The 25,627-nt window shown below is 40.9% G+C and overlaps 1 protein-coding gene across 2 annotated transcripts in view; it reads left to right on the top strand.

The window, feature by feature from the left end:
* SMAP1 (small ArfGAP 1) overlaps positions 1-25,627 on the top strand; it is a 206,674-nt gene that overhangs the window by 100,708 nt on the left and 80,339 nt on the right. For both annotated transcript variants that reach the window (XM_090034686.1, XM_090034692.1), the window contains one exon: positions 6,782-6,862. In XM_090034686.1, coding sequence (XP_089890812.1) covers positions 6,782-6,862 — 81 coding nt within the window. The remainder of the gene's footprint in view (positions 1-6,781; positions 6,863-25,627) is intronic.

Raw genomic sequence — 25,627 nt, forward strand, 5'->3', positions numbered from 1 at the left:
TCCCTGAATCCCCTTTCCCCTGTCGTTTCTTTCACTCTTCATTGGTTCTTGTTTTGAGCATTATGCTTGTTCAGCCATCTGTTCAGAAAGAAGCTTACAAATCTTTTTGTTCTGGTGCCTCATTCTCATTTGGGATTGAGATGTCTATTCCACATAGCAGTGAAGTTAATGACTAATTTTCTTCAGGTTTTAGAGAACAACATATAGGTTGTAGAGAACAACAGAGGCATTAAACAACGGTTCCAAAACTAAAATTTGCTTTCTATTAGTCTGGTTTCAAATGGCACATGTGTTTGTCAGTACCCTCTAACAATATCCGGGATGAAGAAAGGAGACCAGGTAGGCTACTTCTGTAGCTACATGTGTATGTGGTGACTGCACTGATTCAGTGACTTCAGAAATCATGAGCTATAACAGTAGTTATATCCACAATGTAAATTTAAGCTGGCTAAAAACCAAAGTAACTGTTCTGGATATATGCTTTGAGGATCAGGAATATGAAAAAATATTTGTGTGTATGCACAGCACCCTCTATCTGCTGACGATGCTCCTACTAGTGCAGCCCAGTCTTCTTCACAATGGTACACTGTTGGCTTATATTTAGCTGCTTGTCCTTTGTAACCTCCAGGTCCTTTTCTGCAGAGGTGCTTCTTAGCCAGTCAGTCCCCAGCTTGTACCCATGCATGGGATTGCTCCATCCTAAATGCAGGACTTTGCAGTTGTTCTTATTGAACTTTACAAGGTTTATTTGGTCCAATCCTCCAATTTTCTAGGTCTCTCTGAATCCTAGCCTTACCCTGCAGCATATCTACTGCTACCCTCAGTTTGGGGCTACATGTAGAAGGTATGGGTTTTGTATGATTTCCTAGAGATATTATTTTGGTCCTGGTTTCTTTGAATCCACTTTCCCCTGTCGTTTCTTGCACTCTTCATTGGTTCTTGTTTTGAGCATTATGCTTGTTCAGCCATCTGCTCAGAAAGAAGCTTGCAAATCTTTTTGTTCTGGTGCCTCACTCTCATTTGGGATTGAGATGTCTATCCCACGTAGCAATGAAGTTAATGACCAGTCCCAAGACCAACCCTTGGGGCACTCCACTTGCTACTGGCTGCCCACTAGACATTGAGATATTGATTTGAGCCCTTTGAGCCGACAAGTTAGCCAGTTTTCTATCCGCCTTACAGGAGTTTTGTAAGAAACTGTATCAAGCCATGCTAAAGTTGAGGTACTTCAGATCCACTGCTCTCCCTGCATCCACAGACCCAGTCATTTCGTCATAGAAGGCAATCGGTTTGGTCAAGTATCATGCTGTCTTAAACTTGCTATCTTAAGTGACTCCATTTGACCTGGCCACTCCTTTTTCTTAAAAGTTTAATTTGTGTATTTAATTTCTCTGTAGTCTCTTTTACAACACGAGATATTACTACAGTAGGAATCTGAAAAATGTGACCACAGGTGTTAAGGCCATATTTACATTCATATCCCAAGCCCTCCAGTCCCATCCAGATGTTCCTACATCAGCCAACTTCTGAACAGCAGGGGGGTTGCATACCATATAGACTGCAGACCCAGGGTCCCCCCACCATCTGAGCAGTCCAGAACTTTCCTCCAGCAATTTCCACCCCCGCCTCACTGTGCAGGCAGCACAGCTCTTCGCCTGCAATTGCTGTGCATGCGTCGTGAGCAGTCTGGGTCTTTTGGCAGCATGCACATTGGGCAACCTGACTCCTCTCCTGCCATGTGTGCAGTGTGCTTCTACTCCCCAGCCCCCAGAAGCAGGGACAAGAACCAGTAGCCAGAGGAAGAAGGGGGAGCTTGGAGACCCTGTCCCTACAACAGCAGGAGCCAGGGGGATGCAGAGGTTGTATGGAAACCTGGGGGTTGTATATTAATCTGATGTGGGCTGCATGCAGCCCACAGGCCACCGTTTTGGATAGCTCTGCCCTACATCAAGCCCAGAGGCCTTTTTAGACCAAAGCATTTCAAACTCCAGAAGACTAAATTGTGTACCCAAGTCAACCAGCAGAAGAGAACAAGATGCAACTAATACTAAGGCTCCTACGCTGGCAAAAGATTGATTGGGCGAGAGGTTCGGATTGTTCTAGCAGGTTCAGCACCCCCGATGCTGCAGAAGGCAGAAAAATCATATGTGCCCTGTTAGTCTGACCTTGAGAGAGACTCTGTCTCAACCCAAGATCTGTCAGTCAGTATGACCTTGGAGTTTGTGATACACCTGCCCAGCAATCTAAGGAAGAGGAGGCTCTACCGTTTGAGATAACTGGTCCTCCCCTTCAGTAATCCCATCTCTTGCTTTGGGCGGTGGTTGACTTTTTAGACAAAAGACCAACATAAAAAATACATTTAGCCAATTGTATGCTGAGGGGAAAGAATTTCTTTCCTGTAGACTACCAGCAGAAGCTCTGGAGCATGAGATTTGATTATAATCATTGTCTTAATATTTAGAGCTGCAAATATTATGAGCATGTTGAAGGTAATGCAGTCAATTCTGTTTGTTTTGAGACCCACGAAAGGTTGCAGTGAACAGGGGATCTTAAATTCACAGATTCAGAGGTCAGAAGTGACCATTCTTACCATGCAGCTTGACCTCTTTCCACATTCTTCTGCTTCTAAAAGCATATCTTTCAAAAAGAGAGCTAATTTCTAATTTGACATGATGGTGAATTTACCACCTCTCGCAGTAAGCTGTTCCAGTGTTTGTTTATCCTCCCATCTTGGTTATGGTACATGATTTGAAGACTGAATCTGTCTACCTTCAGGGCATTGGTTATTGTTTTGTCTCTGTCAGCATCCCTCACAACCCAAGTGCATCCAGTTTGCTCAGCTGTTTCCTTTCCAGTCTCCCAGATCTGGAGCCCCAATTAGAACTCCTCCACTGGTCTCTGTCTGAAAGGGACAATCGGAGAGATAATACCTAGCGTGGCCATTTCTGCTGCCGCCATTGTCATGTTCTATCTCCCCTGAAGGACTCCTGAGTGTTATCTGCAATCCCCACTTCAACTGAAATGTCAGTAAAGCTATTCAAATTTCTGTACATAGATGAGTCTTCTGTCATGTAGTGCAGAAACTCTGGCTTTAGTGTACCTAACCCATTCTTCCCACTCTGTATAAATGGGGTAGTGGAAACAAGTGCATCCAGCATTATCACAACATGAACACAGTTAATGCAAAAATATTTTAGATACCCCACAGTCTGTCACAGTAGTATTTCCAGTATTGTATACAAAAGCAAGATTGCTTTTCTTACCTACACTTCATATTCCTTTTTCATATCATATCTATCTATCTATCTATCTGGCAATCATGTTAGCCCTTTTTGCTATTGCATGACACAGACTTCATGAAAGTCTGGTTATCTTTTGTTAACTTTCAGATCCTTTTTTATTGCCACTTTTCAAGATAGCTTTGTATCCTTTAGTCATTATCTGCCTTCCTGATTCCCAGGTGCATTATATTAAACATGTTTTTTTGTGTTGGAAACACTTGGACCAAGTGTAACAGTAACTTCTAATCCTCTGTATTCAATTCCCTGCCACTATCACATTTGCAAAATGTATCAGGAGAGATTTTTTTTCTTAATTATAGATCATTGATACCACTGTTAATTAGTATTGTATCCAGAATCAGTCCCTGAGTGACCTGCTAGAAATAGCTCTCAACAATGTTATCCCAGTAAAAGACATGTTTTGAGATGCATTAATCAGGTAATTTTGTTCCATGTAATGTCTATCCTATTAGGTATATTTCTATAAATGAAACTTTTAAATCAAAATGTCATGTTACGTTTAATCTAAAACTTTTTGAGAAATTAAGGTATAGCATTTCCTTATATACTAGCAATCGACAATACTGGAAATCTTAAAATCACATTGACAAAACCTGCCTTCCATTAAACCATGCTGGACAGCTTTTAACTGGGTTTTTAACCTCTACTTCTTATGATAGCCTAAGATTAACTATTCCATTATTTTATCTGGGTTCCATGTTAAGCTAGCTGTTCTCTAGTTCTGTGTGTCATCTTTTACTTTAAAATACTGGATCCACATTGACAGTCCTCTGGGCCATTGAAATTTCCTTTTTTTAAATTTCTAATATTTGTCAAAATGTAATGATTCAGAGAGCTTATTGGCTAATTCCTTTTAAGACTTGGGTATGAGCTACTTGGGCCTATTGATTAGACGCTGTCTAATTTTATCAGATGTTGTTCTGCTTCCTTTGCAAGATAGTTAACTTCCTCTTCTATCCACAGTACTTCCAATATATAAATCTCCCAGTTTCATTCTGAATACAAAATAGAAACATTTCTGCCTTGTAACATTGTTAACAGTTTTATCTGCATCTAGTGGTGGTCCTGTGTTGTCCTAGAACAGGGGTTCTCGATCCCTGGGCCACAGCCTGGTGCTGGGCACATGGTCAGCTGCCAGACCGGAAGTGGGTGTGGACCCACAAACCACAGTCCCCCAGAGCCAGACGGAGAGGCTGTGGTTCCTTTTCCAGGGCCCACAGGAGTACAGGGTTTGCTGCCTCCCCCCACCCCCCTCAAGGGGCTGGGGGTATCCTTGCCTGTCTTTCAGCCAGAAATTCTGGCGTCAGTCAGCTGTGACTGCCGGGCCGCAGTGTTGTAGAAATTTGATCAGGTACTGTGTAGCACCCATACACCGAAGGGTGTGCTCATACTGAGGAGCACTGATCTCGTCCCTTTTGTTGGACTCGTTCCTAGCCGTGATCAATTAGGCAGAGAATGAGGGGGTGTCGACAAGATGATTTATTGCTCTGCAGAGGCGGGCCACCCAGTGTCACAAAGACAAAGAGTTCCCCCCGAACTGAGTTTACAGCTTGGTATTTATACATTAAGCATTGCTACATTGTTGCGTGCGCGTTTGGGTTTTTTCCCTTGCCGTTACAAAATTGCAAAACACGGTACAGAGCAAGCTTGGGCTAGTTGAGACTGGTTTTGCGGTTACACATTACTGTCAGTGAGGAGTACACTTCGCTTACTGTCAGTAAGAGGCAATCTTTTAATTTTAGGGGGAAGAAAAAGATCATCTGCTTTTTCAAGGGTCATCTGCTTTTTATGATTGTATTGCCGTTTTCTCTTACAGCAGCCACTTGTGGGCTGCTGTTTGATGGGCCATGGCATAAAAACTTTGGGAAACCCTGTCCTAGACTTTCTCTACTGATTTGTTGTTGTGTTGTTTTTTGTTTTTTTTTTTTTATGGTTTGTCATCTTTTAGTAGTCACCTATGTATCTTCACTTGTAACTTTATGTTCATGGCCTTTTACTTCCTCTCTTTCCATTTCATGTATAGAATTTTTTGCTTCCTCCATGTTCCCTTTTAACCAGTTTAGGTTTCTTGGACAGGTGTAACTTCCTGTGTACAGGTTTCCCTCAACTTATGCTATATATGCATTCCTGGAGAACAGTGCATAAATCAAATTCACATAAAGCGAATCCACTTTACAATTTAACAAATAGGGGTGGGTTCCCATGACTGGAAGGGAGGGAGTGAGGCACAAGGCAGCAAAGAAGAGGGAACAGAGCGGCACTTACCCAGCCCTGGCTGCAGTAGTCCCAGGAGTGGCCAAAGCCAGCAGGCGCTGGGCTTCACTGTGCTCTACCTATCCCCACTCACCTCTGCATCGGGGCTGCGCTGTGTCCTGGTGTGGGCAGCTGGTGTCAACTCCCAGGGCCACTGCAGCTGGGGCTGGGGTGAGCACTGTGCCCTGTGCCACCCGGGGCTTCACTTGTCTACACTGTCCCCAGCCCATGTTGGAGCAGCCTGGGAAGTAGCCGACACCAGCTGCCTGTGCCACAGCATGGCACAGCCCAGGAGCTAGGGTGAGCCCAGGCATGGGGAGACAGGCAGACCATGGTGCAGCCCAGCGGCTGCAGGCAACTGGCCCTGGCCATTCCCAGGGCTGCTGCAACCAGGGCTGGGGTGAGTGGGGCCATGGCCCTTCCCCTCTCCCCACAGACTTACCTGCTTGGGTTGGGGGGGCACATCTATGCTGATCACATAAAAGCGAATTTACCTCGCACATAATGAATTATGGGTCTAAATATGCTCACTGCATAAGAGCAAACTTGCATATAAAGAACCCACATAAATTGAGGGAAACCTGTATTATGAAACTGTATTTTGGTTTGGGGGACCTCCTGGTAGAGTGCTGTTCCTCAAGTCTTAGTTCATGCATGGCGTGTTGTTCATAAGACCATGTTTATGGCCATGGGAAGTTAAGAGTTGAAGGTGAGTTTGACAACAACAAAGTCTGAAGATGCCTGTAGTGTATTGTTTGCTGAATATCATTGCCATGGCCCAGTGAAGATTTGGGATATCCAATTTTGCTCTTGGATATGCTTGAACAATTGTTAGTTTTTGTTAATGTTCCTTATATAGAATTTGTTCCCAATTAGTTAGGCCAGCAAGTTTATGCTTTAGGGTGTTGGCCTTTATAATATTCTAAATGGTATGTATTACCGGTGACTTCCATATTCTGTTTTTACAAGATAAATGTAACCAAAACAGGATCTATATAACACTAATTTTTTGGTTGGTTATTAACCTTTGTTTTTCAGGGTGAGGTCCAATGTTGTTACTTGATATAGAAAGCAAGAATGACCTTAAATAATCACCTGTTTTTACAAATGCTGGCTGCATGAGGTGTACAGGAAACTACATTCATATCACTTGGACTGCTGCTCTTTTTCAACTAGTGAACATTTTTAATTTTTGTTTTTAAATTTCTAAATTATTTCTCTTACAGAAAGAAAAGGAAAAAAAGAAGGAAGAGAAAAAAAGGGAAAGAGAACCAGAAAAACCTTCAAAACCCCTAGCTACTGAAAAGGTAAAATTGCTTTTTTCACTACAGTTTGAAAAAATGTAATATTTAGCTACAATATGATTTGAGACAGTGCCTTCGTTTACAAAGATTGGCAGTATGACAAATCCTCATCCTTCTATTTGGTGAGACAGGAAAAGGGAGTGTTCTCATCAAATATTTTTTGTTGTTTTTATTTTTTTATTAATGACCCCAGTGAATTCAACAGTTGACAGAAATTGGATACAGAAGCTAAAGATTTTTAAAAACATAGCCATTATAAATGTAATGATGTAGTCTTAAACTAGACATTTTTGATAACTGAGCTCTGTTCTATTTGCCAGTGTTAAAACTACATACTTTTATAGGTTTCTTAACCTGAGAATATGTAGGCTTCCAAAAATATTTAAGTAATATATGGATTCATTAATATCATGTCTTTTGGAACTTTGACCAAAGGTATTTGAGGCTGGAGATAAATATGGGGGAGGGAGAATAATTATTTAGAGTGCTATAAAGAGAGGGAAAACTAGCAGATGAAGCATATTCTTAAAAATTATCTGAATATAAAAATATGCTCACTGTTGAGATCTTACAATCTTTTCGGAAGGTGCTTAGTAGAAGCTGCAGTACTATGCAAGTGCATTGAAATACCTTGCCCAGTAAACTACCAGTAACTGCATTGTAGGAAGCATCCTACATTGGTAGTGGAATAGACTGAATGGCTTTCTTCCCTAACCAATTATAAGAAATAGTAGGTAAGTCCTATAGGCAGATGCATTTTAAAGATGAAGGAATCCAAGTGATCTGACCATTCCTAAAGGACTTAATATGGGAGGTTCAACATCAAACTGTTCTGAAAAATAGATAAGAAGAGCAGCCAGAGACCTAGGAGCTTTTTCCCCAACTGAAAACTGAGAGATGCAAGTAGGTGGGGAAACTGTGTTCCTGAGGAAGCATCCAAAGAAATAGCAGAATATGTATGGACAAAATCAGGAAAGCAAAGGCCAACCCCTCTCCCCCCGCTTAAGAAAACAGATGTTGTCAACAAGATGTTGTTCAAATATAAGACCAAAACAAGATGCTCAATGAATATGTCCTGTTAATAGAAGACCTAGAGGATGGAGCTGCTCATTGTTGCTCTGATTAAGGCTTCCCCTCAATTATTATCAGATGAGTAGCAAAAGTACTAAGGAGAAGTAAAGGGTATGTTGAAGAACTTTTGACAAACTTGGGTGAATTTAAGTCAGTCTATCTTGATAAATTTCCTCCCAGGGTGTCAAAGCAACTAGCTAATAAATCTTGCAGCCACTGTCAATCTTAGGCATACAGGCAAGTCATGAATGCAGTAGTGTCTACCTTTAACAAAAACAGAGTGGGGGATTGAATGAATTGCAGATCTGTGAGCCTAACTTCAGTATCTGGGTTGCTACTTAAGGCAAACTAAGAAACATTAATTTTGTAAATGTCTGGAGGATGAATTAGTCATCACTAACAGTCGATGTACAGTCGCGGAACAAATCATAAAAACTGATTTCCTTCTAAGTGGAATAATTTGGTGAATATGAAAATGCATTTGGTATATATCTGGACTTAATAAGGCTTTTGACATGGTCCCACATACCATTCTTATCTGGACACTGGAGAAATGTGGGCTAGATTAGAATTACTATTGGATGAATAAAGTCATTGAATAACTATAAGCAAAGAGAAACTACAAATGGATTGCTGTCAGACTGGCAGAAGGTCTTGAGAAGTTCCACAGGGGTTCAATGCTGTTTTAACATTGAGTAATAGTGTGGATGCAGGGAAGGAACCATGTTGATCAAATTGACAGATGACACAAAACTGGAAGGGATTGCAAACACTTTGGAGGATACAAATTGGAATTCAAAAGGATTTTGGTAAATTAAGGAACTGACCTATAAAGGACAAAAAGGAATTCAACAAACAAATGTAAGGTGCTCTACATAGGGAAAAAGTCAAATATAGAAGTACAGAATAGGGGATCCATTAGTTAGGCAGTAAGAATATGAAGAATTATCTGGGAATTAAACTCGGCATTAGTCAGCAGTGTGATACTGTTGCGTAAAGCAAATGCAGTGTTGGGCTGTATTAAGAGAAGTATCGTATGCAAGACATTGATAATAATAGGACCATTCAATTTGCAGCTAATTAGGGTCAAGTGAGTATTGTGTTCTGTTGGGGCACTGCATTTCTAAGAAAGATGTAAAGAAACTGGAGGGGATTCAGAGGTAATATAGATGATATGGGTTGGAATTTGAGCCATTTAAAGAAAAGTTGAAGGAACTGGGTATGGTTAGCTCTGAGAACAGGAGTTTTTGGAGAAAGTCATGGCACTTTTAAAAAATATTTGAAAGGCTGCCATTAGGAAAAGGGAGAGGGATTGCTCTGCTTTACTACAGACAGCAGGATATGAGGCAATAGTTTTAAATTGCAGCATAGTAGACTGATGTCAGGAAAATCTTGCAAGTTCTTAGAACAGTAGGACAAAGGAATAAGCTCCTTTAAGGAATTTGTGGAAACACCTTAATCTTATTTAGAGGTTTTCAAAAGGAGGCTGGATGGATATTTATCTGGTTTGGTTTAGGAACAGCAAATCTTGCATCTTTGTAGCAGGTTTGGGCTTAAGACCCATTGGGTTAGACCTTACATCAGTTTGACTTTTCAAGAAATTGTTGTTACATATTTACTTTAATTTATTGTCCCAAGAGGATCAAGTAACTTAAATAATTTGATTGTTGCTTGTTTAACAAAGACTGCATTACATTACCATGCATTTAATCAGAATAAATTTATTGATTAATTTAATGAGATTATTTTAAAGAAAAGTTTGTTGAATTTATATAGTTACTTGGGAGAGAGATCTTGCCTAGAAATTTCACCAGATACCTGGGGTAAAGTGCTCTAATGCAGTAGTGCTCAATCTTTTACTTTGGTCCAAATGTGTGGCACAGGGCTGGTGTATAGTTTGCATGCCAGAATTGGGCCCTGGGGTCTAGCACTCCTCCTCCCCCACCCCCAGCTCTGGAACTGGGCCCCAGGGGTACAGTGCTGCCCCAGAATATGAGGATTGGGCCTCAGGGGGCTAGTGTCACCCCTGCCCAGCCCTGGGCACTAGGATCAGGCACCTGATCCAGCATGCAGTCCCAGGGCTCCCTATAGGTCTGGAAATTTGGCAGTAGGGGGGAAGTGTCACCAATCCCCAACTGCGATATTTCTGGACCCTTCGGAAGCCCTGTGGGCCAGATGTGGCCTGCAACCTGGGGCTTGAGCACTCTTGCTCTAATGAAACAGCGCTCAAAGAAAGAAACCTGTTCCATGTGTTCACTTGTCTCACAAGCTAATTGAAAATTCTAGAGTAGTGTTGACATTATTATTAGCAGAACTGCATTTCAAACAGAATTAATTACATTGTTGTGTAAAATCTGCTTTGATATTAAAAATAGAATGAATACATTTATGTGAAAATTTCTAAGGCATTTCTTTTGGGGCAGATGTCCTTGCACAGATGACACAAATCAATTAGCATGTTCTTATAATGTTTATCCAGCAATCTAGCTCTCTTCTGTCTATACCGCACCCAAGCATCCATCTGTCAGTTTGTTTTCCCTGTGGTAATGTGTTATAGCTGCTCAAAAATACGTTTTCATATATAATTGTTTCTTATTAATGTAATTGAAGCATCTAGTTTTCTAAAGTGTGCCCCCTTTACATTTGAGTTAGTTGTCAAATTAATAAATGAAAATAAAGGAACCTGTTGATGTTTCGTTGTATAATGGTACTTACAGGTGTTTTGCCTATTTACATTTTGTAAAAAATACCAACAAAAGTTTGAGCACCAGTCATGACTTTATTCAGTCATCCTGTAGTTGTGATTGAGTTGGATGTGCATGAGGTTGGGATTTTAGATTGATTGCTCTCCACAATGTTCCTTTAAAAAAATAAATAAATAAAAAATCTAGCTGTTCTAGTTTTGAAGAAAACCTTGAAAATGTGTCCTGAGCATGAGAGAGAGTTGTCTGCCTGAGTTTTTTGGCAAGCCTGAAACAATAGCTTTAAGGCATAGTAGGTGCTGACTTGTATGCAAATGTTAAATGCAGTGAAAAGAAAGCATCAGTCTTCTCTGAGGCATTGTCTTCCATCAAGAAAGGCATTTTTAAACATTGCCTGGCTCTTGGAGTAAGCTGTTTCCCTGGTTTGCTTTACTATGTTAACATTAAAGCTACAGCATCTTTGTCAATGCTAGAATTTAACACGAGTTAACTTTCATGTTAAGTTTTTTAGGGTAGGGTATGTCGAGGCTGAAGGTGGTGTTTAGTTCACTTCCCCTTCTGCATACTGAAGTCTGAGGAGGTGGGGACCTCAAGTTTCAAAGTCTAGAGCAGTGGTCTCCAAACTTTTTTGATCACGCACCCCTATCAGTAGTGTGCCTCACCAGTTTTGACTGATTTCAGTTTAGGCATTGTTCAGATTAAACTGGTTACTAGAATAGTTAGAGATGTGTGGTTTCAAAAAAGGCTGTTAAAATGTCATCATTTAATCATCAGGTTAATTGACCTGTCGGTGTTTGAAATCTTTTTATTTCAATTAGTCCTGCAGCAATGACACAAATTCAGGAGGGGTGATTTCGGATGGGCTTAGCTTAAATAAAATCAACAGAATTGGTGTTGAACATCTGGTTGTAGGGTTAAGCTCATCTCTCTGCAAGCTCTCAGAAGGTTGGTTTATTTTAGGCCATGTACAGACATTGTTTCCACTAGAAGAATTGCCATTCTCTGGGTAGACACCAAAAATGTGCAGACTTGAAGTTTTTTCTCCCAGGACAAAACTGGTGGCTCTGGGAGAAAAGTAACTTGACTACACACACCAAGGTTGAAATCACTCCCAGGAGAGGTGTGTTGTGTTTTTTTTTGTTTTTCTTTCCCCAGGAGGCTAAATGTCTGCATGCTTTCCTCTGGCTTAACTTCACCTGGCAAAGTGGAGCTAGGGGAAAGGCTCCTGTGCCTTCCAGAGACCAGGTTCCCTGGTCTAGGGATGGCTCAGGGGAGTTGCACCAGTCCCCCCCTGCCTCATAGACCAGGAGGAGATGGAAGGAGCATCTGCCAGCTGATCCCCCTGCCTGCTTCTCACTCTGAAGTTTCAGGTGTGAGAAGCATGCTGGGATTTTGCCCCACCTTTCCCTCCACTCAGCAGCCAGCCAGTGGAAGTTGAGCACAGGGAAGAGCACAGCCCTGTGCCTGCTTTCAGGCTGGAGTTTCTGGTGCAAGGCACAAACAGTGGCTTTGCCCTGTTGCCCCAGGGTGAAATCCTCCAGTCCACCCTAGGAAGATGCAAGAAGCAGGGGGGAGGGGGCAGCTGTGTTGAGTCTGTACTCCTGGAATCATTTCTAGTGGTGGAAACTTTCTACTGCTAGAACTGAACATTTGTACACAGACATAGAAAGTGTAGCTGATTAGCTGTTTTGCCAAGGAGAATGAAAAATTTTACAAGCCTCCCTTTTTTTTTTTCTGTCCAGCCATTCCACTTAGACCAGAAAAGCCCTAGGGGATGTTGAGAAAACAGTGCCTTTTGTTGATTTCATCTCAAAGCCATTTGGGGAGATGGTATAGTTCTGTTAGTAAAAAGACAGCCTTTTTGGTATGTGCTATATCACTGCTTGGGGGCTTGACCAATTTAGCTATGCCACCAGAGCAGGTGTGGGCAATTATTTTGGGCTGAGGGCTGCTTACTGAGTTTTGGTAAGTTTATTGAAGGCCACATGACAGGCAGCTAGGGGCAGATAAATATTAATTTCCTAAATTTTTTTAGGGGCCAGATAGAGTGGCCTGGCAGGCTGCATCTGGCCCGCAGGCCACGTTTTACCCTCCCCTGCACCAGAGGCTCCAAATAAGCTCATGGTCTGCATCTTCATGAGCATGCTCACTGGCTCACAGAATCATGGACTGGCAAAGGTGCACGTAATGATCATATGTATCAAAAAACACCTAGTGAATATCTTGATAAATTTGAAGTAACTTTTTTCTCTCTGGCCTGAAAGAGAAAATTTCCTATTTATAGGACCCAAAGCTGGGCTTCAATGAAGGGATAGAGAAGCAGGCAAAGCTCTCCTAGAAGTCAGTATGCTAAAGCTGGTAATGAAGACTCCACCTTTTCTAATTGCACCAGTGCTGTATGGGAGTGAAGTAACAGAGATCTTCTATATGCAGTCATAATAGCATGGCTTCCAAGTTGATGATTAGTAACATGGCCATCTGGTTGCTTCTGAGGTATAAAGAGAAGCTTTGCTGCTTTGCTCGCCAGCCTTTGGCTGCTGCAGTTGTAATATTTCTGCTGCCCTGCTCCTTTGCTTTCGTGGCCATGTGCACTAGTATCTGCTTCTGCTGCAGCTTCAAGCTTTCTTAAGTTCTAGCAGAGTGAAATGACCTAATTACATCAGTATAATTGAAACCAACATGGTTCTTAAACGCAGTGAAAATTAGGCAGAGCTGATTGAAACTGAATTTCTATTCGACGGAAACTGGCATTTCTGAACTTTTCTCTGAATGAGGAATGTTTTGGTTTTGTGTTTTGGCGGGGGAAGTGTTTTCCTGGGTTTTTGGGTTTTGTTTTTTTTTTAAAGATTCCAAGGCAACACAACTTCAGCATTGGTAATCCTCTATCCATTCTCAGGGTCACGATGCCCCTTAGTAAAGCATTCATGCAGCCTGGCATGGAGTAGCAGGTTCCCCTGTGCCAGGCTGCACAGCTCGCCTTTCGAGTTCCTGGCAGGCAGGGAGCATGGCACTGTAGGATAGGTCCTGATGCTGTCTTTCCTGCCCTGGCAGTTGCACAATCTGGATCAAAGGAAATTTATCCCTGATCCCAAAACTTGTACGTCTTGCCATGCATGTCTGGCATGTGATTTGTTCTTTAGGGGGATCCAGCATATAAAAGACCTCACATCCCAATTGTACAATTTAGATTAATGTCTGCCAAAGGCCCTCCTATTCTTACCCTTGCTGCTGTAAAAGTTAAGAGAGGATTCTGTGGCTGTTCTCTGCCTAAACAATGTCAAGTCAATATTTCTTTTCTTTCATAGCCGCATTTTTAAATGGCTATACAAAGATGAAGACTTCAAGAATCAAAATGGTATTGTAGGTAGCCTTTTTTTTTTTTTTTTTTTTTTATTTAACTGATATTTCAAGTGAGTTTTAACACTATCACTATTAACTGGCACTTGTTTTTAGAACAAGTTACACAAATGTTACATCTGTACAAATTCTGTCTAGGTTAAAAGTCTGTATTACAGACTTAATTTTCAGTTATCCTTATTATTGGTATTAAATATCATGTTCTCTTCTATTAATTTTCTGAGAGAAGCATATTTTATTACTAGAGGTTATATAAAAAATAATTTTACGTTACTTATGGAAAGTCCTTAGTGTTACCTAAGAGACAGTAGCTTCATCTGTGTCTTATGTTAAAATACTATATATGGCACTGATTAGTGACTGAACTATGGGACTGCTTTTTCATATATAAAAATCAGGCTAAGATTTTAGGAAGAAACGGTAAGCTTCCACAAGATCATTTTTTTGCACTTGTGAAAATTTATCCACCTTCTCCCAGCATTGCTCCAATCATGAGTGTCAAGAGATGAGTGGTTTGTGGTGTCATGGCAAACAAAAGGTGCCATTCCTCATAGAACAATAGAGAGCTGGAAACCATCTTGCTTTCTCCTAAGGTTGGCTGGATGGAGGGCCCACATAAAGTATCAGTGTTCTTGAGCTATGGTTTTATCTAATCTGTTTTCTGTCTGTTCTCCTAAAGTAAAACATTTTAAAGCAGCTATTACAACATTTAAGCTCTTGGTGTACTTGTGTAGCACTATAAATTTTCAAAGGCAATTTCATCTTTCTCTCCATGATGCATTATTTCATTATTTAGATGCATTCATAGACTCAAACTGTTCCCATCCTATTCTCTAGGCATCCTTGACAGGCATTAAAGAATAATGTTTGTTTATTAAGTGCAGCATTACAATTCAGCATGATGCACCATCAGCAAAGTAAATGATTCACAAGTGCAAATCCTCTTTTACTTCTAATAAATGTATATGATTGTGATTTCTTTGTCATCTTTCCTTTTCTTCCACTTAATTCTTTTTCTTTTACCGTAACTGTCAGGTATGCAGACTGTTAGAAGATTATTGTAAAAAGTCTATTTTCACCTAATAAATATGGTCAGCCTTGTGTTCATTTAATCTTTAGTTGTGTAGCTGGGATCCTTTAATGCTAATGTGCTACATCCAGTACATTACTCTGTAAAACTGGTTTGCATGTTTGCACAAAAACAAAAATGTGCAAATTAAAGCTCATTTAATGGTTTCAAGGCAGGTACTCCTATCCTTCAAAAAGGGCATAACTATCTTGAGGGTTCTTAAATGTTGAAGAGGAAGAGTAGAACATCTGACTCTTATGCCCTGAGTGGCATTAGGCAGTGAGCTGTTTTGCTGGATACTAACACTCCTCAATTTTGTTTTGGAGAAGTAGGTCAAGTTTTAAGTTTCTTTTGCTATTTGTACTCCAGATTTGCTGCATAAATGCACTTTCAGAAACATTCCTGCTTTAATTTGAGGGTTAAAATACAAAATCATTTTAACTTACAAATGTATTTTCTTTTCTCTTTTCAAACTCCTTTTAAATGTTTTTCCTTTAAAGCAGTGAAACTATGCTTCCCCATCAATTATACAAAAATAATATTCTGAGTAGTCTGGTTTTATAACATCAGTTAGGATCTGTTCTGTCAATCACCAATTCCCTGAAGTTAGTTCAAATACTTATTTTTGTCCTGAATGTCACAGGGATAAACCATTCATGGAGACAGATGCACTATTCTGTTTTACATATTTAATTGAAGAGGTCAGTTTTTCAGATGTGATGGTCAGCACTTGGCAGCCCTCTAACTATGTTTAGAAGAAAAATCTAGACAATGAAATAGGTAAGTAGCTGTGTAAAGAGCTAAGTTGAAAATATTGCTCAGTGTGTTTTATCCTGAGGGTAAATATTAGCATGATGTTTTGTCAGTGAGCTAGGTAAACTAGCTGAATTTACAAAGTCGTTTTTCTTTCAGCAATTTCACATTTCTAAGAGAATTAGACATAAAGGTATCTTCCTACAAACAGATACTGTCTGTTTGAATAAGGGCATAGATTAGAGCTTTTCAAAAAGAACATGTGTCAGGTCTTAAAGTGTAAATGCTTTTAGTACTAATGCTTTTTGCTTATGGAAGCAACTGTGGAAACTAAATTTCTTGGAAGTAGAAGCAAATAAAGGAACTGCATTAAGACCTGCAAGCAATTAAAATAGCTTCTCAGGTATAATGCAGTAAAAACTGTGAAATAGTCTGTATCATGACTCCTTATTTAATTTTATTCATTAAGAATCTGGATAACCTTTTACCTTTTCGGATAAAACAATTTACACAATTACTTAACGTTTATAAAATCCTGACTGGAACAAATAATCAATGAGGTATTATTTCTTTTCTTCCCATTTGAGTATGCTTTAACCAACTCTGAAAGTAAAATTTGGCAAGTGATATGATTTTGATAAATCCTGAACATGCCATTTGATAAACCCCTGATCCAAGGACTGTAGAGGCAATTTGTATGACTAATGACTAGGAAAAATCACACAGGTGTTTGTCACCTACCAATCAAATCTTCTCAGGACTGATGCTGATGTTTAAGGAAGAAATATGCTTCTAGCTTTCAGTTTTTCTTTTCTTTTTTTTTTGGGGGGGGGCTTACAGTGCAAAAATATATGCTTAATTAATCTTAATTAAACCCTATAAAACCAACCAGCACTTTTTGTAAGCTTCACCTGATTTGGGAAGGTAACAGTTGCATTTACCCCTAACCCACACTGTGTTGAAATTTTGGGGTGGGGGAGCCTAGGTGAAAATTTCTCAGGATCAAATAATACTTTATAAGTAAAACATGCCTTTTTTAAAGGATAGCAATGTTGTTTAACTTAGGGTGTCTTGAATAACTAGGAACTATTCTCCGTGCCACTGTTTAAATAAAACCTCAGGGTTCCATTTATCCTGCAAAAGCTGATAGTCATCTGGTGGACTGAAAAAAATAGAAACAATAAAAAAAATCTCTACTTTAGCATTCACACTTCTACTAATAAGTATTGGAGAAAAAGAAAATTTTGAAAGCTGATATTTGTGACAGAGTCCTGTTTTTGTGGTTTGGTACGTGATTCTTCTTCTCATGTCTCTGTGCCACATTTCACCATTTTGTTACACATTCTTGTGCTTGTTTATTGTACTTTGTGAGATCTTTCACTGTACATGTGCCTTTGAGCAGCGGGCATTGCAGCAGGCTGAACAGTGCTGGCTGGTGCCCATCAAGTTTCAGTGAGCCCCACCATGTCTGGGTTTGTGTTAGGTAGCAGGAGGGCAAATTCCTCCTGCTTGTTCTGCATACTATTAGCGTTGGTGTAGAGGCATTTAAGGTCTCCTGAGGGTGAATGCACCCCCCCCCCCCATATCCCAGGACTGTCTGGGCCCCTTTCTCTTACCTGGGTACTACTTGTGCTCGTCACCTGTCTTGGCTGGGCTGTTCTTGTGGGCATCTCTTGGTTGGGTGTTCTGTGGCTCCCTCCGTCTTCATCCTCCCCTTCCTCTGAGGAGCCTAGCTTAAAGCCCACTGGAGGAGATCAGCCAACCTGAAAGAGAACACACGCTAACCTTTAGCTGTGAAATAAGCAGGGGTAACTCTGACAAATAAGCAATCACAGACCAAGTAGTGACAGCACCACCAGGATGTGGTGAGGACAGCAGATGGCAATAGTTTCCCTCCTGAAAAGCCACATGAATCATTTGGTGCCGTGACATGGCAAGTACAGTTTGCCACTATAATAAGCCCATCTACCCCCCAGCCATGGGCTCAACAAATCCTTGGCAGTAGAGCAGGCAGAAAAAGATGTTAGAATCTCAGTGGCTGCAAAAGCAGATGGAGGCGGCTATGGAATGAGATTCCCTGTTTGTCTTGGTCTCCTCCCATTAGATGAAGGTCCTGTTCTGTCAAGAGTTGTGTGGGACCTGATGTGCAGCAGCTTCTCTACAATAAAAGAAATTGGCATGACTTCCCTGGGCCCTGAGCTTTGTGGGGGCCCTGTGGAGCTGAGCCAGCTTTGCACCTGGCCACTCATGCCCCTCCCTCCCCCCCAGCTGCCATGTCTGGGCCCTGCACCCTGCTATGGTTTTTCTCTCCACATAAGTGTCTTCCATGAAAATGTCTTTCATGGAAGACAATTATCCTTGACTGTAAAGGCTTGCCAAAGAATTAAGGACTTGGTAGTTCTGTAGGTATTTTTAGGTTCATCTTGGTCATAGGTCAGTCCAAAATCAGGAGCTCAACCTTATGAAAACCCCAATTTGAAAATTGTTATAGAATACCAAGCTAGCAAAAAGTTGGTATTTAGGTCATAGAAAATTAATTCCCCTATTAAATGTTTTCATAAGATTGAATAAACTATTCTTCTATAGGAGAGTTGCTTAACTTTCCCTTTTCTCTTTTGTGTACTGGTACTTAGCTGTACAATGCAGACTACCATTTTTGACAATACCTGGATAAAAGGTTCCATTTAAAATGTGATTTTGATGAGAAGTCAAAAGTGAATTTTTGACTCTGTTACTGTAGGTTACTGTAGAACTAGTTGGGATTTTTGTTAAAACCTGTTTTTCATTGAAAAATCCTGATCTGTTGAAACAGTTTTCGTAGCAAGGTATGCTTTATATCATGGGTGTTTCACCTGTGGTGCGATGTCATCTGGCCCATGGCACACAACATCCGTCTCACAAGCCAGAGTTTGGGTGGAGGTGGCCAACTTTCAGGGTTCCATCTGATCCATGGACTGGCCCTGTGCCCTTCAAATGGTCCACAGGGCCAAAAGGTTGAGCACCATTGTCTTAAATCAGTGGTTCTCAACCTTTTTTGTACCAGGACCCATTTGTAGACATCAGTGGCCAGTCCTGACCCAATAAATAGTTTTAAGTAGAAAGCATACAAACGTATTGGCCCCAAAATACTTATTTCACACTACAAGTTAAAGCAACTCAACAGTTGCTGGGTTTTTTTTAAAGACAAAACATCAACAGGAAAACAGTAACAGCAGTATCAACATATAGCCCTCCATTACTCTCAAGTGACATTGATCATTGTGCAGTTTGCATGGTGCATATTGCTGGTGCCCTTCACAGCCATCCCTGCCAGTGCTCCTCACTCCCAACTTGCAGCCGCCCACACCCGCAACCACCCAGTTTGTGCAGCATGGGGTGGGAATCCACAGTGGGTACGGGGCTGCAGCCTGGCTTGACTGGCATAGGTAGGAACCACCTCTGTAGCCCAGTGGATGGGACCTGTAATGGGGCCTTGACACTTGTTGCTGCTGCCACCACTGCCACTAGGACTCCCTTGCTAGTCATGGGAACAGTGCAAGGAGTAATGGATAGGGGGTTCAATGCCCTCACTTTCTGCCACCAGCTGCTTGCGTGGTAAGCCACAGCTCTACCCTGCTGTCATGGCCTGGTTGCCACTACTCCCTTTAGGTTGCCCATATTGTCTGCTACCCCACCTCTCCTCCAGAGTAGAGCCATAGCCTGAGGGAAGCAGTGGCAATGGGAGGAGGTGAGGGCAGCATGGCACCCTCCATCCCCTTGCCCATTACTCTTGGTACAGTAGCACCACCCCACTTTGCCCTCCTGTGCCAAGCCCTGCCCACTGGGCTGTGGAGGTGGCTCTTGTCTTTGCTGGTCCAGCCAGGCTGCAGCCCCATGCCTGTTGTGGATGCAGAAATCTTGGTGGGGCATATGGCCCCCCATATGTCATCTGTGTCCCACCCATAGACTTACCTGTGGGAAGTTGCGGGAGCTGCTCTGTATACTTCCTGGCTGCCTTGTGCACGTGTGTGTGTATGTGGTGCCCTACCTTATCAGCCTCCTCCTGCTTCCCCCAGCTCCAAGCAGCCCCTTGCAGGCTGGAGCTCTGCCAGCCTGCCAGGGGAAACCCAGGTTTCCCACACTTTTCTCCTTTAAAAGAGAAAATCAGTGATTTTCCACATTTTTCTGTGATTGTTTGTGACCCTTTCATATTCTTATGACCCACTTTTGGGTTATGACCAACAGCTTGAGAAACTCTGCCTTGATGAAAGCTTAGTTGGGAAAACTGCCTTAAATCCAGGCTGGCTTTCTCCTGGAGGGAACCCATCTCAAAATAACCAGTAGTTGGTGGTCAGACCTAGGTTCAAAGTCTGCTCTGTCTGGATTGGTATCTCCTGTGGGAGCTGTTCACTGAATATAAACATTTATTGATCCATACAGACTGACTAGAGCCAGTAGTTAGTGTGCTCACTTAAAGTCAGAAACTCAGGCTTGAATTCCTGTTTCAAAATATTTGAACCAGAGTCTCCCATGTACCAGGCAAGTACCCTAACAATCACTTCATTGCTTATTGTCTCTCTTGGGTGGAATAAAGACTGACAGGGAGCAGGAAAACTTTATTGTCCAGCTCCTCCAAAGTTCTCCGCTGCAGCTTGATGTGGTTGGCTGACAGATTTCTTATATTGATGATTGCTTTCCACTTACTGTTATCTCAATTTGTCTGTTTTTACTGAACGCATTATTTTTGTTCTGTTCCTAAATTATTGTATGACATTATTGATTCCATTTAGGATGATTAAAATTGTGAGACTACTGTACAAATGCCAACCATTTTTCAAACCAACAGTATACATGTTATTATTTTGTTGAGTGTATAAGACTTATTACTGTAACTTTGAATAATAAGTTGCAAAGCTAAGGTAGAAAAGGCAATGTATTTTTAACTTCAGTGTGTTCCTTCAGTTTTTCAAGGAATTAATGTAAAGAATGTATAAAATACCATTTTTTACTTGTATAACAAATATAGTCATAGTCTCCTCCTTCCTCCCCTCACCCCCCACCTCCATCAACCCCCTAAAACTAGCAAGTATATCTTAAGCCAGGAAGCTGATTTTTTTTGTTTTGTTTTGTTTTCTTCACTGAAATCGTAAAAGCTTTTAATTACTATATTTATCCTCTTCAAATAAGAGTTAATAAGGAATGCCTTGTCTTTTTTTATTTAGTAAGTTGAAAGTCAATTGTAGGTAGACCCTAAAATGCCTTTTGGGCTTGACTTTAAAAGTGGGTTAAGAATTCGGAAGTAGGTGAATAGTATGTTGCAGGCAGGTCCTTCTGAAAGGTTTGTTTTGCATCCTAGTTGTGCAAAGTAGAAATAGAATATTTTATTAGAAGTACCATTTTAAGTAGCTGAACCTTTTCTACAGAAAACATTTACTGAAGCCAATTTCAGCTGCAAATAATGGGTCTGACATCAAACATAGTTGTAGTTCCTGTAGCCAAGTTGGTGATTTGGGCCAGGAAATAAAGATCAGTTTCTTAACAGCACTTGATAGTGTCAGTATTTTATATCATGGTGTCAGATAAATTGTTTGCAAGATTTGAGCAAATACAATCTCCTGAATCCCTCTGTTTTGAAAAGAACTTGGCAAAAAACTTGACATGAATTTGCAGAGCTTTCATATTTATTTACAGTTAATTGACATGTGCAGAGAAATCAGAAAGTAGAGTATTTCTCGCAGATATGTACATGAGCACAGAATCGCTGGTTATTTTCTATGCTACAGTTCAGTGGGAACATGATGGGAGCTCAGCTGTAAGACTGTGCTATTCAAATTTAAAAATATATTTCTCATTCACCCAGTAACATTTGACAAAAGCATCTTCTTTACAAGATGCCAATTGGGGCCATTAGCTTTATTATACAGATTGGTAGAATGATGTAAATGTATGATGTGACGCTCAAATTATTTGAAGTATAAATGATAACCAGAGCAGGGTGATTTGTAAGTGGACTTGACATTGCAAAGAACATTAGAATTTTAGAAAGGCTAGTGCTAACAAGAAGGAAAAGATAAGTGCATCTGATTAAGAATCCACATAAACTACGTTCAGATTTAATACTGGGGTAAGTTAAGCCATCTACTGTTAGGCTGTTTGTTTTCAGTAAGTGTGGTGGCATTGTCAATAATGTCACCACAAAATGTGTAGAGTTGTATGTGAAATAAAAATATTTTTCAAAAAGAAAAGCTGAAGAAGCAAAGTTCCGATAATGCTGCTATAGAGAACTTTTTAAAAAAAATCTATTTGCACAGTAACTTCCTAAGATGGTTTTGATGATAATGAATTGAATTTCAAAATAGATATAAGTAGTGCAAAATAGATACGAGGGCAGAGTGGTACATAATTACTTGAATTAATATATAATTAGTGATTATCCAAACCTAGATTTGTCATAATGGGCATTAAATGAGTCTTTTCTACAAAGTGATATTGATGCATGATTCATTATGGTTGGAAATGGTGAAACTAGCCTTAATGTTTGCAAATACAAATAATTTTTCTATAAAATACAGTCAAGAGATGCTTTTTTAAAAGAATTTGATCAAAGGTTTAATAACTAAGACACATTAAGCAGATATTAATGGAATTCAAATGTACTACTAAGCTATTTACATCACGGAGAGTTTGATTAGAACTCAAAATTTACCAGATCACATGATACAAGCAGCTGTAGGCACCAAAACTCAAGAATCCTTAGGGATAGTCCCAACTGCAAAATGTTTTTATAAGACTTGCTGTAATATTGCTGTTGCATATTCAGACCAACAGAATCCAGGGACAGACTTCAGGGGGCAGGAGATAATCTTTTTTGCTGCTGTCTCTAGGCTTTGCCCTTCAGTCTTCCATTGGAAATCAGGATGAGTCTCCCAATTACCATTTTTCAGACTGTTCTTTGTTTCATTCGTCTCTGGATCTCTCCTGTTCCTCCTCCAAAAAAGGGATATCGGCTAAGAAAAAATGATATGCATGAAGAAAACAACCTGAGAAGGTAGCAATTCTGAGAAAGCGAAGCACTGGAATACATGGCAAGGAGGGTGGGGTACAGATGGTCCAGTCTTCTGACTGGCGAACAACACTTGCCTCAAAAGCATGCGCTCCAGCCAGGAGGTGATGGTGAGCAGCTGTTTTTCTTCTCCCCTACACTCCCAGCCTCTGTAGCAGACAGGGTGTCTGCCCTGTTGCCATGTGGGCAAGGGAGAGGTAGCTGCAGGGGAACAGCAACCCCTGGCTACTAGTGAGGGTTGGGGAGGGAGGCTGCTTCCTGCCCTAATTTACTCTGGTACATGTACTGTTTTGTACAATGCTTCTCCCTGAGGTAAACTGGGGCTGTGTTTACAGCCCCAGCTGCTGCTCTGGGACAATGACAGGTCCCAGGGCAACAACTGGGGTTTTCAAACATGGCCCACATCCACCCACTTTCTGCTCCCTGCCCTGTGCTCTCTGTCTGATTTGCTGCTTTGCTTTCTCCTCTCTGTTCCATCTACTGTTGTGTTTCCTATTCCCTCTCCCATCGGCCAAGTCCCTTGCCACCTGTGAATTGCATACCACAGGTTGGCCATCCCTGCTTTAGACATACTTGCAGATTTGAAGATTTACTTTACTGTGGTGCTTGTGGTTCTCCCGGTGAAATTTATACATCAGTTATACAGATCCAAGCAGGTTTCTCAATATTATACCGAATTTTTTTCTCTATTGCAAACCCTTTTGGCTGAGGGTCGTTTTAGTTGAATTTAATAGACTGGAGCACTATTTATTTGTCTTGCTGGAATCTCTAGTTTAAAATGATTCTGTTGAAGTTCCAGACTGAGATGGGAAGTTGAATGTTTGCACTTTTTTTAAGTGTTTAAATTATTTTGATATATTTAAGTACACAAAGTGGTTCAGCTGCTCACTTAATTTAGCAGGCAAGGTTCTTTGAGTAGATGTGGTATCTTTTATTAGGTTGACTGAGTAGTTGGAAAAAAGTTCTTGGCAAGCTTTCAGGCAGTCAAACATAGGGAGACTCTGTACAGCCCTTAAACCAACATGGCTACAACCAAAAACCCACCCACTTAATTTATTTTACATTTATTCTGCCACTTCTATGAGAGAGTTTTAAGAACAGAAATCCGGTTTAAAAAATACTTCAGTCAGTTGAAAATATTTTTGTATGTGTGTTTTCTCTTGTTTTATCATTCACATAAATAAAATTCTGTAGGTAATTTCATAATAATTTAGACCAGTGTGATCAATAAAATATTGACTTCCCTCAAGACTAAGAAAAGCTTTGGTAACTTTATTTGTTTCCATAGTCTCTCTGCTGACAGTTGATATTCCATTAACATCCCATCTGTAACACAGGTTAGGTCTTCATATATAATGAGAACAAAAAAAACAAGGGTTCCAAATAATAGAAACTCTTTTGCAGCTTTTTTCTTTTTCTTTTAGGCAGTTCTTAAATTCTCAGACTTCAGTTTTTGAAAACTGATGGCCATTATTTGCAGCGTACATGCAATATTTGTTGTAGACTATAGTATGAACACTGTTATGTGCTATTAGGCACAATTATTTAGTTTCGTTTCAAATTAATTTACTTTGGTACATGCACTCTTTTGTACAATGCTTGATTTAGAACCAGCTGTAATAAGGTAGGCAGAGTAGTATTTACCTGAATGGCTGCATTTAGTACATGTTTGAGTGGCTGTCCTTATCCATACATCTGTTATGAATCCTAACACATTTTGTGGCATTTAATTTAAAAAAAAAAATAAAAAGGAATTAATTTATCTGACCAGTAAACACTAAATCTCAGTGATGGGAGGCCATGCATTAAAACTGTCACAAGGGCAAGATTTTGATTTAAATCCTATGAGGGTAAGTTGTTGTTAGAAGAATTGTGTTCTGCTTGCCTAGTTAAACTATTTTTAGCAATGATGTTTGGTCAGCTCTTTTTATTTTTACTAAAGTAAAATATAACCACTGAGGATTTGCCAAGGACGAACCAAAGTTGCCTTGGGTTTTGGATTTATGTTTCATAGTTGCTTAGTTTCTAGGGTAGGAAGGGACCTGAGTAGATCATCTAGTCCGACCCCCTGCCATGGCAGGAAAGAGTATTGGGGGTCAAATGACCCCAGCAAGGTGTTTGTCTAGGCTCTTCTTAAAAACCCCGAGGGTTGGAGCCAGCACCACTTCTCTTGGAAGTTGGTTCCAGATCCTAGCTGCCCTGACCGTGAAGTAGTGCCTCCTGATATCCAGCCTAAATCTACCCTCTGGCAGCTTGTGACCGTTATTCCTGGTCACTCCTGGTAGTGCTTGGGGGAACAGGGACTCCCCCAGTGCCTGCTGATCCCCCCCCGACTAGTTTATAACAGGCCACAAGATTCTCCCCTCAGCCTTCTCTTTTGGAGACTGAACAGGTTCAGGTCCCTCAGCCTCTCCTCATAGGGCCTGCCCTGCTGCCCCCTGATCATGCGAGTGGCCCTCCTCTGGACCCTCTCCATGCTGTCCACATCCCTCTTGAAGTGCACACCCAGAACTGGACGCAGTACTCCAGCTGCGGCCTGACCAGTGCCACATAGAGGGGAAGGATCACCTCCTTGGACCTGCCTGAGGTGCATCTGGTGTTGCATGACAAGGTGCGGTTGGCCTTCTTGACTGCCGACCCATGTTCATCTTGGAGTCCAAGATCCTTTTCCGCCTTTGTGATGACAAGAGGGGAGTTCCCCAACCTGTAGGTATGGTGCCGGTTGTTCCTCCCGAGGTGCATCACTTTGCACTTGTCTGTGTTGAATCCTGTCC

Source organism: Crocodylus siamensis, chromosome 1 (assembly GCF_052110815.1).
Source record: "Crocodylus siamensis isolate JL-2025a chromosome 1, ASM5211081v1, whole genome shotgun sequence".
NCBI lineage: Eukaryota > Metazoa > Chordata > Crocodylia > Crocodylidae > Crocodylus > Crocodylus siamensis.